Genomic DNA, 13,769 nt, shown 5'->3' with positions numbered 1-13,769 from the left:
GCAATGCCGGTTGCGATTATTTTTATTTCACCGTGTTTTAAAATCGTATCGATTGTTGAAATTAAATTTAAACAGGAGCTTTGATCGGTCGCATATTTAGGAAAATCAACGAAATTATTCATTCTCTTAATGTTAAAAACTTCCATTTCTACATATATATATATATATATATATTGAAAGGAATTAATGAAAAAAAATACTAAAACAGGTTTTTTTTTAAAGCAGAAGTAAACGGAAGCAAAATATTAATAATCAGGAAAGTTGATAAATACATTAAAATAGATAATTTCATTTTTTACTTTTTATTTATTATCAATTACATATTACACATTTAACAAGAAATTTGAATTCCTAATTAAATATTTAATTCGTATTTTTCATGTAATCGAGATTCCACGTAGAGTTACTTATAAATCATTCATTAGCTTAATGAGGTCACTTGGCTTAAATTCAACTTGTACACCAGCCGTTACTGTTTTCCCTGTAGAAGCTAATAAATTACTGTACTTTACTGAAAAGCAAAGAAAAATATAATTTATAAAAAAATAAATATAAATACAATTTAAAAAGACTAATTATGTTAAATAGAGAGATACTAATTTTATTTTCATGTTTTTCTCGATAGATGATTACCTGGAGATTATCGATGATCGATAACATTTGTTCACACCAACATAACGTAATTTGGTAAAATTAACGTAACTGTTTATTAAAGAGAAGGAAAACATTTCAACAATGCGTAAAACGAATTAATATTACATAAAAAAGAACGAACAGGATATAAATTTAAACATTTATCTGGTCTTAAATTGCTACAGGATAACCGATATTCGATACCTACATCAGCTCTACACCGTCTTGTCAAGGCCCTCCACCACTGGACCACGCTTTGTTCGTTATTCTCATTATTATAAGAATAATATTGCTAAGTAACTATTAAAGCATCAAAGGATCTCTTTGCTGCAACGTTTCCCCCATTCTGTAGATAATATACTCCTACTGTAGACGCAGCAACAGCTGAAGCGATCTCGTTCAGTGTTGACCGGGAATCACTCAATTAAGCACTTAGAGGATCGAGATAAATTCTTTTTTTAAGCAGAAATTAAATAATAATGAAATATAATTAATTTTGTGAAGGCATTTTTTTTTTAATATTTGATACTTTATAATATTCTTATCTCTACAATAAAAATAAATAATCAATAAATATTGACTAAATATGCTAAGTTAATATTAATAAAAATAAAATATTAAATATTTTACTTATAAGTATTAAAAAACAAAATCAATAATTTTACATCATTGTTTTCCTGTTACCAAGGTAACCAAGATATAATGAGTTATTCTTTAATATCATAAACTCCCCATTAACAACATCACGATAATTCTAATTGGAATTAATAACCAAACAGATTTAAGGAACAAATCTGCAAAGTTAAATTAAAATAGATCCAGTGGTTATTCTTAATGCACTCAAAGGATCAAACCGAGTTATTATTTTATTATACGATGGATTTCTAAATCAGTACACGTAAATATATAAAGAGAAAAACTAAAAAAAATAACTAAAGAAAATTCATCAGAACCGATCTCGCAAATAATAAAAAATAGTTCTATCGTGACATCGATATTAGTAGAGAATGTTAAAAAATTATTAAATGTACATATATTCCGATTAAATAAAAAAAAAAAGACGTTGCCGTTTTTAAGGACACACTATAATTTTCACTAATCTATTCAATTTTTCTGCATAATAATTTTAAAATCACTAATTGTTTACTACATTCTATATTCTTAGAGGTCTGCTTCATGTATTTTTTTCCATTTCCACGACCGCATTGAGACAAGTTTAATAACTGGTTGTTCGATAACAATAGATAAATCTTTTTTTTTTTAACAAGCAAAACCACCGTTAGATATTGCTTAAAAGGATGAGATGAATTATTTGTAGCGCGTGCAAAAATGTCGTGCCTGAACGGGATTCAAACCCTGGACCGCCGGATGAAAAGCCCGACGCTATCAGTCGCGCCAAAGAGAATCGATATACCTGAACAATGTATTCAAGATAGGTAAACGTAATTAAATGGGGTATGAAAATTATGTCATTATAAATTCATTTTATTGAAAAAAATTTAATTAATTTCAATAGTGAAAATACTGTTTCATGCCGAATAAAATTAGTACACGCAAGAATTTTTATTATTTAAAAATTTAACAATCGCTTAAAAGTTTTTATTACGTATTTGAATGATCGAGTTCAGTTACTTTCAATAGATTTAATTACTGATACTAGGAAATCCTCCCGTTTTAGTTTGCATCCAAGTTACTGGCAATGAATCGTATTGCTTGGCTATTTGAGGTAACCTGATTTGAATAATTTACAAAAAAGGGAAACGTCCTTCCGCGAATGGATCAACGAGTTAGTTGAGAGAGCCACAAATTAAAGTAGATGTACAAAATTTCAAGAAGCCTAAAACAAGGACGTCAGTAAAGAGGAAAGAACACACTGATGGAAATACCCGTCGAGACATTTGCGTCTTTGGCATCGTGACAGATTGATGGCTGTGGTAGCTAATCAGGTTTGACAGTCGAAAAGATGATCTTTCATAAAGTCCGTTACAGCTAGAAACTGAGTGGGTAAAGTGACGACGGGGATTTTCACAAGGCGGATATGTTCCCTTACGGGGGTCAGGATGACCAATAATTAATCACAGCACTAAAAACGCAACACAGGATTCTTTTTTTATTTAATATTTTACTAGTAGCATCTTTGTAGTATAGGTTAGAATTTCTGTTATATAATTATTCGGGGCGGAATTTATTAATTGATCGCTAATGAAGCTTAATAAAATCCTGTTTTTCACGTCATATATTCACAGTACGAATTCACCGTTCAATGTACTTTTTCATAATCAACAAATTTGTAGATAAAAACGATGACGTCACTCTCAAACCTAAATTATCCTCCAAGCCTCGAAAGCCATCCAAAATGTTATTTATCAGTAGTATTAGAATGTCAACGACTTCCAAAACGGGATGGTTTTTACATTATTAATTACTACTCTTAGCTGAAAATAAATTCTAATATTTTAAGTGATAGTTCCATCAACGAATTTGAAGTTCGGTCTTCTTATATAAATAATTTTAAGACCAGATTTTTTTTTGACGAGATGGCTCTGACAAATTATTTTTTTTCTGATTAAGCGTCAATAGCTTTGCTGAAGTACTATCCGATAATGTATTATAGAATTTTAATTTTAATATTTGTTAAATGAATTTAATTATTTGTATTTTTGCACGACACGAGTCCATAACTTTAGATCCGATTTTATTAATAAGTACGGTGTACAAAGTACCGAAATCATGAAAATTATCACTATTTATCAATTTTAAATAATTACTGGTGTAACTGGAAAATATATATAAATTCAGATTGAACCTTATCTAAGGGCTGAGTTCCAAAACATTAAACTAAAGTTCAGGTAGCTAATTGAACTGTGCGTATCGATTTGTTGTTACACGGTAAAGCTAAGAATGAATAAACAGAAATACAAATGCGATGTAGTACTTCCTACAGCGTCTAAAGTACGATCGACACCGCTTATGGTACAATTAACGGAAGAATGAACTGGGTAGACAGGTCGTTTCAGTTGCCTGTCGAGATCAGTCAACATCTGTGGACGAAATTCTATTCTTTGATATATAATCTTAACGTTACGTTTAATTTTACTTACCTTTAGTAATATAATAAGATATGCATTCCTCCATTCTATCACTTTTTCCGAATGATATTAATGGCTTCCCTTTTTGAGTTTCAGGTGTTGAGTCAAAATCTGTATTAACATCGTTTGTTGAAGTACTCAAACATGTAGTAATCCATGTCTGCAATTTTTTTACATACCTTTGATAGTTTGTATATATATCTGTCAATACAGCCCAATATTCTCCTTCTTGTATCGTGTCACCCGGAAACCTAGGACGTAGGTGTGGTTCAATTTCTATCCACCTTCCTATTTCATACTCTACAAAATCTCGAATACAATTCACACATTTTTTATTCAATTTATATAATTCAGGTTGAATTTGAAAAATCGTGTAACTAAGATAATGATCTTCATAACGTTGTCTTATTTGATGAAATACATTATATCTGGCTGCAAAATAAAAAAATATGTATTTATATAAAGTACAATAACATCTAAAATTTTAAACAAGACTTATAATCCTCAATCATTTCAGTGGTAAGTAACTTAGAACAAAGAGGCGATAGTGGAAAAACTAAAACTATTTTATTTATCTGTAAATTCTTCTTCTTTTTGACAAAACACATTACTGACATAACAGGGATTATGTCCCCGGTTCATCTTTAATGCGTATAAAACTGCAATAAATGTGTTTTTTTACATAGGAGAAAAATTTTAAATTCCATTTTCGTTTTCAATATAACCTGAAATAGTTATTATCAATGACTTTTTTAAGCAAAATACGATTATTTTCATTTCTTTTGATACTCAAAATGTTTTCTAAATAAACGATCAGATTTTCTGTCATCTTATCATTTTTGAAGTCTTTTCGCGAGCCGTATTTTGAATAAATAAAAATAAATGAAAAAGTAAACTTTGACGGCATCTAAGAGATAGATTCAACGACAACGCAGACCACTTAGATAGGCCCTTCTAGAGGAGAAACAATCTGTTTCCTAAAAAGGGGCGTTTGTGAACTCACAATTGTATAGCCTACCGATGGCAGCAAGTAACATATTTGACTTCATTCGGAGGTTGATAAATTAGATTCATTTCGGAAATTGATTCTTTCACAGATTCACATGTTTAAATAGGCCATTGTAGAGGAACCTAACAAAGTATTCATCGTTCGATACCGACAGAAAATACTTTTTCTAGAAAATGATTTCCATTATTCATATATAGTCTGCCATTTTCACAGTACATTTTACGTTCTTCAGTATTGTTTTAACCGTATGTCCTGGTGTGATTTATACTCTGAAAAAGAGTTTCACCTAGAATGTCTAGCATTCTGCGCTTCGTCCTCTTCTTCTGTAAACCAATAAATTGCATACAGATTATCTTAACTGGACAGATTTCCTCGTACTCGAGCATAAAAACGGAAATCTAATCATTTTTAATTCCGATGAATTAAAAAATGCGACACCTTTATAATACAAAACATCCACTATAAGAAGGAAAAGAATCTGCTCAGTAATTCGCATAATGTCGTCAAATTAAAAGCCGAGCTAAAACCCAAGTAAGCACTAAAAATATGAAAAAATGTAGATTCAAAAATGTGCTAAAGAAAAACAAAGAGTAAACAAGTTGTTTTTAAATCATTTATCAGAAGGAATAAAAGTGAGGTGCAATTATGGATTAATTTAATTAGAAATTAAGAATTTTGTACACGGAAGAAAATATCTTTCCTCGTATGCTCGTGGATTCAGTTCAAATATACGAAATTTTAAAAAGACATGGTCTTAAAATTATTTGAAAGATTTACTTTTTTCTAGAAGAAGAATTGTTGCAATCTTTTCCCACGTTAAAGAATAAGAAAACCAGTAGTTTCATTAATTAAAAGCTATTTATTATATTGGTTTATCTGGTACAATAAATTTATTTATATGTTTAGATTATGTCAACATAAATATATAGTTGCATGAAACTGCAAAATATACAGTTCGTTATTATTCTCATTAGAACGAGTGATGTAATCGATTAGCGACTTGAGAATACACTATTATAAGTGATAATACTCTTTCACATGTAAGTAGTACCCATCAGAATATTAAAAGTTGTGGACAATTTTTATTTGTGTGGTTATAAGTTGTTTCTTTTCAATAAGTAGGAGAATGTTTTGAAACGACACGATTATAAAGAATTATTAAAGATTGAACATCCAGGTATTTCCTGCGTTACTCTGAAGATCTGATCGCTTTGGAATTTCGGTATCGGAGATCAAGATTTTCTCAAGAAATAGGAAATTTTGAAAAGAATGTCGGTCGTTTGGAAATAGATTATAATAGACTTACTTTTATAAACGAACAGCTATCCGGTTTACGTTCATTATCGTATAATCGTAATAATACGACGTTTGCAATAATATCGTGGGTAGGCAATTATGAAGATATAGGTTAAAAAAAAATATTACAGCAGTTGTAATGTGAATAGGTATTCCATAAAATATTGAAAATGTTCGAGCTACGGTTTCAAAAAGTCCACAGAGTTGAATTGGTCATTAGGCGGAACGTCCACAGATCTGTGGACGTGCTCACACATGTTCACTAGATTTACATTACATTTCGCACGAGTAGTTCATCGTCTAGAAACATAAACGCGACGATTACTTGATGCCACTACTGAATCTTTGTATGAACGCCTGAAAAGATAGACGAAGATTCCATTAATCTTAATTTGGTTGGGAAACGAAAGGACGAGATTTTCTCATTTTTACTGTGGATAGAAGTTGTTCCTTTTAAGTAAGACAAGATTACAAAGAATTATAAAATATTGAATATCCACGTATTTCCTGTGTTACCCAAAAATCTGGTCGCTTAACACTCGTTAAACCCCACGGCAATGTCTTTATGATTATGACGGTAAATCTCATTTCGATATTTGATACAGCCGAATTTTTTTTCTGCGACAACTATTTCCATGCTTGTACCGGCGTTGTTTGGATTTGTATATTAGTTCAACCTTCTTTTGTAATATTACTGGGGTAAATATTGCAATTATTACTTTTTTTTGTGATTCCTAATAAAAATATTTGCCTTTTTCCTGACGTTTTTATCATTTGTTTTTAATTTATTTATGTTCTTTATTTATTTTTTTGTTGTTTATTTAAAAACAGCCGGTAAATACAAATCAACCCGGTCCCTTTTAGTAAAACGAAATAGAATTTTTAACATATAGAATTTATAATTTTTAGCCGTACGTGAAAATCATCCGTTTGAAACCCCAACAAAGGAATTTTACATAATGCATCATTCATGTTTTATTTTTTCAATTCTATCCTAAATCATTTTTTAAATAATAATCTTATATATACATCTGAATGTAACGACTTCCAGGTGTACACGTTACGATATATTTGATTAATCCGCTGATTACGCATAATTACTGTTGAATATGATCAATCACCACCAATTTTTGAGAATAATATATATATATATATATATATATATATATATATATAATTTGTATATTTAACATTAATTAGCCGATATTAGCTTTCGTAGGTTCTGTTTGTTTAGATTATGATTATCTAACATAACATAACCCGCTTTACTTCGCTCGCTTACTTCAACTAATTAACAGTAATGTTTTGATTATTTAATTATTAAATTCAGTAATTACTAATTATAGTTGTTGTTATTTTAATATGTAAAATGTATTGGTGTGGAGAGTATGTAAAGTGACCGGTATGTTTATTAAATTCTCCAAAATTAGATTATGATTAATCAAATTCATCCGTTTTTACACATAAACACCAAAGTTTATCAAAATTACCATAACATATATATTAATTAACGGGTTCTGTAGGTAAATTAAGAAGAAATTTCTCGTTGATAGGATATAATATTATTTTTAATAAAAGAAATACCATTATACATAAAGAATACTTACTTTCTTTATTAGAAAAGTTTTCTAAGCATAAATCAACATCGAACGAGTTTTGAAATGGGTTTTTGAAATGTGCTGTAGAAAATATTTCAAAATATGTTTTTGTGGTATCAGTCGGCATTCCTTTTTCACATGTTAATACGAAATGTCCGTAATTTTTCTTAAAGTTTTCCATGCTAGTTTTTAATTTGTCAATTGGTGATTGTGATGTTAACATTTCAAAATCTCTAATTGAATCTAATTGTCTATTTATTTCATTTAGTATACAAATATAACAGCTTCTCTGTGTATGATATAAACACTGTGTGTGAATTTTGTCAGTAATATCTTTTATTTTTATAAAAAAATATGTCTCCCAATCTTTTTTTTCGATAGCAAGTTGGTTTATAGCTGAAAGCAATCAAAATACATCAACAAATTACGGTTTGGCCCTCTACACACTAATATTTAGGCAGAAAATTAAATGCATCAATAGAGTATATATGCGTACAAAAAAGAGTTGTGTAAAATATTATTCTATTAAAATAAAAATATGAGATAATGCATCGTAATCAAAAGTAATCATTAAACGTTCAATACAAATCGGTTAACCTAAACCGTAGGTATTAAAATAAAAGAATACTGACGAAGAAAAAAGAAAAAAAAGAGCTTATTATTTCTCACTATTAAATGAAATTTCCTAAATGCAAAACCAATGGTTAGTTTTAATGTAATGAAATCATCGAAGTACAAGGAAATTAGTTTGAATAAAGAAACTAAAAAAAATCATTTTATGGGGAATTAGAGTAAGGTGAAAATAATAAGAAAATATATTTTATAACTAAGAGAAATCAAATTAAGTGAAGAAATCATTTTCCCTTTGATAAAATTAAAAAATATAAAGTCTCTTCCTCAATCCCAGCCAAAACTAAACCCTTTATATATAAGAGTATACGATTTATGTATACGGCCGTAATGGCCGTATACATAAATTAAAATACGGTTACTTTGAAAATACAAAGAAATATGTAAAACCATCATAGATCCTTCTACATAGTTTCAGTGCAAAAACTGTTTTTTATAATAAGGAAGTCAGGAATTATCAAGGCCTGCAGAAATAGAGAATGGATTGGACTAGTTTGCTTTACATACAAAAAACAATTTGTAATTATATAGTTGACAAAGTAAAAATAATATTTTTTTTTTATTATGTAAGTAACAATATTCTGGCAGCCTGTATTCCGTTTTTGAAATGTTTCTGTATTTTTGAAGGCATGAATGAGGTGATATACACTTCAGACAGGAAACACGTAAGCATATTACATATTTAAAACAGATATTAAGGCATAGTTTTGTATTATGGCATTTCAAGGCAAAACAGTACGGTTTGATTTTCTTATCAGATTATTACGTCAACTTTTTCATCTGAAGAGAATTTACCATCGTATAAAACACCCAGAAATTTCATAGTACATGGAACAGAAATTCTATCGTTATCATTAACAAAATTTCTACCCTTGAGATCATTAATGTTATGTCTATCTGAAAAGCACAATGTACCGGTTTTATTTTTGCTAATCCGGTTCTCTTATTGAAAATTTTTACTTCTTGAATAGATCTTTAAAATATTTCAATTTTCATTATTCATTATCTAAATTTTAAAGAAAAATTTCTTTTTAATTGTTGGGTGGAATTGCAAACCGAATATCCAGATTTCGTAAACATAGCGACGAATGTAATCTTACTTTTTGTTCCTACATACGTGTATAAAGTAGCTTTTTTTGTAATAACAGCAATGAAAACCAAACACAGAAATAAATTAAATTTAAAACCAGATCTTCAAATTGCAGTAACAGAGGACATCAAACCACATTTTTTGATGTTGCCAAACAAATACAATCAAATGCTCACATTAAATTTCAAATGGTGCAAAATATAAATTTGAAATGTAATTTCAATGTACCTTTATTGTTTCAAATAAATAAATAGCTGGGTTCTTGACAACACATTTAAATATATATATATTTATATTATATTATATGGGGTAAAATTAATAATTATTTGCGTCTTTGGGGTTCGCGATCAAAATCGTTCTGAGATCGCTCTTCTAGAACTATGATAGAAGGAAATAATAATTGTTCCGTTCCTTTGATTTCGTGTTACGGGATTTAAGGTTTTTTACTACTGTTTAAATTTTTATAATATGAATTAGAATTATTTACCTTCATTATAGTAAACGACAGAAAGTAATATTATTAACACCAATTTAATTTGAACCATTTTTTCTTCGTTTAAAAATCTAAAAACAAAAAAACAGACATTTTGTATTTTATTTTCGTTTTTATAATCTTTTAATTTATATAACTGTAGCATAAATTAAACTAAGATACTAATGCTCATAGATTTACCGTTTCTTCATGAAAAGATAAAGGGATTCGGTATAAAGTATAAACTGCCACTAAACAACCGCATAAATCATTAATCGTAATAAATAATTATAAACAGCATGATATTTTAAGTGAAATTAATAATCAATACGTTGTTAATATAGATATTATTAATTAATCAATAAAGCAGTTAATTTTAATACAAGATAGTTTTAAAGAATTAAGTAATAAGTTGTGCATCTATATAAATAATCGTTTGTTCAAAAACCTAAATCTCCACAAGCTCATCACCAACTGTATTGAAATTTTTAAACAACGTTGTATTCGAATACGCGCGTGTTTTTATATGCCTACTATTTATATACCTAAGCTAATAAATACAAGACAGGTAAACACATGCTTATATTGAAAAAAACAGTGCTATCTGTAAGACGTAAAGGCAAAAAAAAAGTAAACGGGAGAAGGTAAAAAGAGAAGAAGGAAAAATGGGAAAGAGGAAAAAGGAAAACGAAATGGAAAGGAGGAAGAAAAATAAGAAAAGCGGAAAGGTGGGAAAGAGGAAATGATAAAGAGAAACGGGGGAATGAAAGGGGGGAAGAAAAGGGAAAACGTGGTAAAAGAATATGGTAAAAATGAAAACTGGGAAATTGTCAAGGGGTAAATGGAAATTGAAAAGGTGCTTAAATGTTGTGAAGTTCCGTAATGTTCATTCTGTTAATGTTTTATCAAACTTCCAATTGTGTTCATTTATATATATATTTATATACTCAAATCTAGCAATAAATCTTCAAATCTAGAAACGAATAAAAATTTGAATAATTTTTTTACTGAATTAGGAAATTAATACATTTTATTAATCGGTGAAATAATTTGTGTAATAATATTTTAAACTTCTTTTTTTTTTTGTATACTAGCAACGCTGAAACCTAATATTATATCGGTTAGGAGTTAATCCTAACCGATTATTAATTTTAACTTTGAAAAAAAGAAACATTTAATGACAATAAAAATGAAGCCGAAGAAAACCCTATAAATGAATGAACATCGTACGTTTTGACTTGTATAGTCTGCTTAAGGAATAGCAAAATTCACTTCATATATATATATATATATAAGTTTATTTATTCGTTTCAATGTACATCAAACATTAAAAAATTATAAGTTATAAATTAAATAATAATAAATCATGTTAACTTAAATATTAAATTATAATATTAACTTAAATATTAATTTATTATTGTAATAATGTTAATAAATTTTGTAAATTAAATATGTTGAATATTAGCAGTTACATAATAAAAATAATAATTACGTGAACTACAATACACTTCAGTAGTTATTCGGAGGAGATGCAAATCGTAAATTAATCATTGCAGCACCTCCTTTTATACTGAATTTTGTGAAAATAAAGTATGTTTCTTACGTAAAAGATAAATACATATGTATTTACTTTACCTGCAATAAAAATTGCAAACAGACGTATGATGAAACCAACATTTAAATGTCGCAATATTGTGCAATTTAAAAAAAATAGTTTTTTTATTATTTTAAAAAAACCCAAATATTTTATTATACTATATTACTCATATTGTTACACACAGAAAAGAAAACTTAGTATTTGTTTCAACAATCACTTTACGGAAAATTTTCAATTTTTTTTCCATTTCTAATCCTCATGGACAAACTTTGAACTTGTATTGCTGAATCATGAAAAAAAGAATTTTTTTCTTCCTTACATTATCTACCCCATTCATTCTTGTGAATGTGAAGCAAATAAAGTCAGTTGAAGTAAAAGTTAGGATGGCTTCCTTTGACATTATTGGTGAACCGAATTAAGGTTTGTAATGGTAAATATTAATTGCATTTCGATTGCCTTAGAATTCTGAAATGTAATTATATATTTGAATGAATTCATTCGTCGCTTTTGCTAGTAAACCTGAAACGATGTTTGTTATTCTTACAGAAGGCTAAATTATTATGGTGTGTGACTCTTGTACGATTAACTTACAAACTGTTAAAGTTATGGCGCTTAAAATTACAAAAATATATACATTTTTAAATATTTTCTTCCCGAGTAGATAGCAAAAGCGGTTTAAAAAATTCAACAAAATATACTTGAAATTTGATGCGCTTAGGTTTTACCATTTTGATTTTTATTTAAATAAAAGCTCTTTTTGAGTTTTGTCTTTAACTCATAAATACCCGATTTACCTCTGCCGGTATTTATATTGCAAATATGAAGATATATGTATATAAGGAATATATGATTATATGTAAGATGAAGACGCATCATCTTCATTTTTGTCTACAGAAAGCTTCCCAATATATAATACTAAGGAATCGCTTCAGGATCCTTTATACTTGCATCTAACCCCGAATAGTGTCATAGTTATTCTTTTATTAATTAAAATAATTGAAAAAAACGGATCAAGTATAAGGAAAAGTGGTGTAATAGCAACTTACATGAAAAAAATATAAAATAAGCGTAAGTCAAAGAAAAACCTATAGTTAGGATGAAAATTTAACCAAGCGTTTATTTGTTGAAAAATAGTATTATTTGCTCGAAGGATAAGAAGGTTTTATAGCGATTCCACACAGATGATATTTCATGAATTTTAGTCCAGTCTCTCTATGAATCCCTCCAAAATGAGGGAGGAAGATGGAGTAAAAATTGACAGTGATTTTTCCAACCCCTCATGATGACAATTTAACCAAGCGTTTATTTGTCCAAAAATCGTATTTAGTTCTTCAAACGATAGGAAGATTTTATAGCAATTTTACACAAATTATATTTCACGAATTTTAATCGAGTCTCCTTCTGAGGCCCTCCAAAATGAGGGAGGAAGATGAAAAAAAGAACCAACAAATTTTATACCTAGAAACAAAACGTACGATATCTCACTTATCTTCACTTCGGCAAAAAGTTCGACACAGTATTATCCGTTATCATGAAATGATCATTATCCATTATTTTTTCCATTATCACCTTATATATTTAAAAACAAACATCACTTTGAAATATATTGCTATCCATTAATTGAACCATAATATTCATGAAGAAATTATCGTGCTACAATCATCGAAATCTACGGCTGCTATGTAAATTGCCGTATAAATAGTTTGTCTTTGCGAGTCTAGTAGAGGATATCATTTAAAGCAGTCTTTCTCAAAGTGGGCGATAACGCCCCCTTGGGGGCGTTTGAAACCTAGAGGGGGGCGTTAAAGGGCCCAGAAAAAATGGGGGGGCGTTGATGTGGGTTAGGGGGGCGATGTATAATTTGTAATTTCATTTACTTTATATAGTATTTTAAATTTCACTAAAATTAAAACCCACCTACTACTCAATAACGAATAATTAGTTTATATTTCTACCCTGTATGATGTTATAAAACTTAAAATACTTAACATATATTTAATAGGATAGCCCTCACACCGTACGCAATCAAGTTGTAACAAGTTTCTGCGGATAAACAAAATGATCGATGATAGTTAAAAAATTAGAGCAATTTTACCTTAATTACGTTGCACCAGAAATTATTTTAAACATTAGGAAAAAAACTACCGCGCAGAGTTTTAAAATATTATACATACGTAAACTAACATAAATTTAGTTTTCTTTACTTTCTTTCTTGTTTTTAACAAAGTGCATATTACAATATTTTCCTAGCATTTTATAAGAAATTACTTATGTAAGAATCATCATTTTTATATAAAATGGAAATACGTATATAATTATTGTTCAAAAAGTTGTGTTAGAAAATTTTTTTTACAA

At 28.7% G+C, this 13,769-nt stretch overlaps 1 protein-coding gene across 1 annotated transcript; it reads right to left on the bottom strand.

The window, feature by feature from the left end:
* Positions 1 to 286: 286 nt before the first annotated feature.
* On the bottom strand, positions 287 to 11,366 carry LOC142334164 (uncharacterized). Its single transcript, XM_075381964.1, has 5 exons — positions 11,310 to 11,366; positions 9,833 to 9,909; positions 7,635 to 8,021; positions 3,735 to 4,154; positions 287 to 511 (listed from the first exon to the last, which is right to left on the bottom strand). Exons 2-5 carry the CDS (start codon positions 9,888 to 9,890, stop codon positions 408 to 410), a joined length of 969 nt encoding a protein of 322 aa, XP_075238079.1. The 5' UTR covers positions 9,891 to 9,909; positions 11,310 to 11,366; the 3' UTR covers positions 287 to 407.
* Between the last annotated feature and the right edge of the window lie 2,403 nt (positions 11,367 to 13,769).

Source organism: Lycorma delicatula, chromosome 13 (assembly GCF_047948215.1).
Source record: "Lycorma delicatula isolate Av1 chromosome 13, ASM4794821v1, whole genome shotgun sequence".
NCBI classification, from domain to species: Eukaryota; Metazoa; Arthropoda; class Insecta; order Hemiptera; family Fulgoridae; genus Lycorma; species Lycorma delicatula.
The sequence above is the reverse complement of the archived record's forward strand: the minus strand, read 5'-3'. Positions and strand labels throughout refer to the sequence as shown.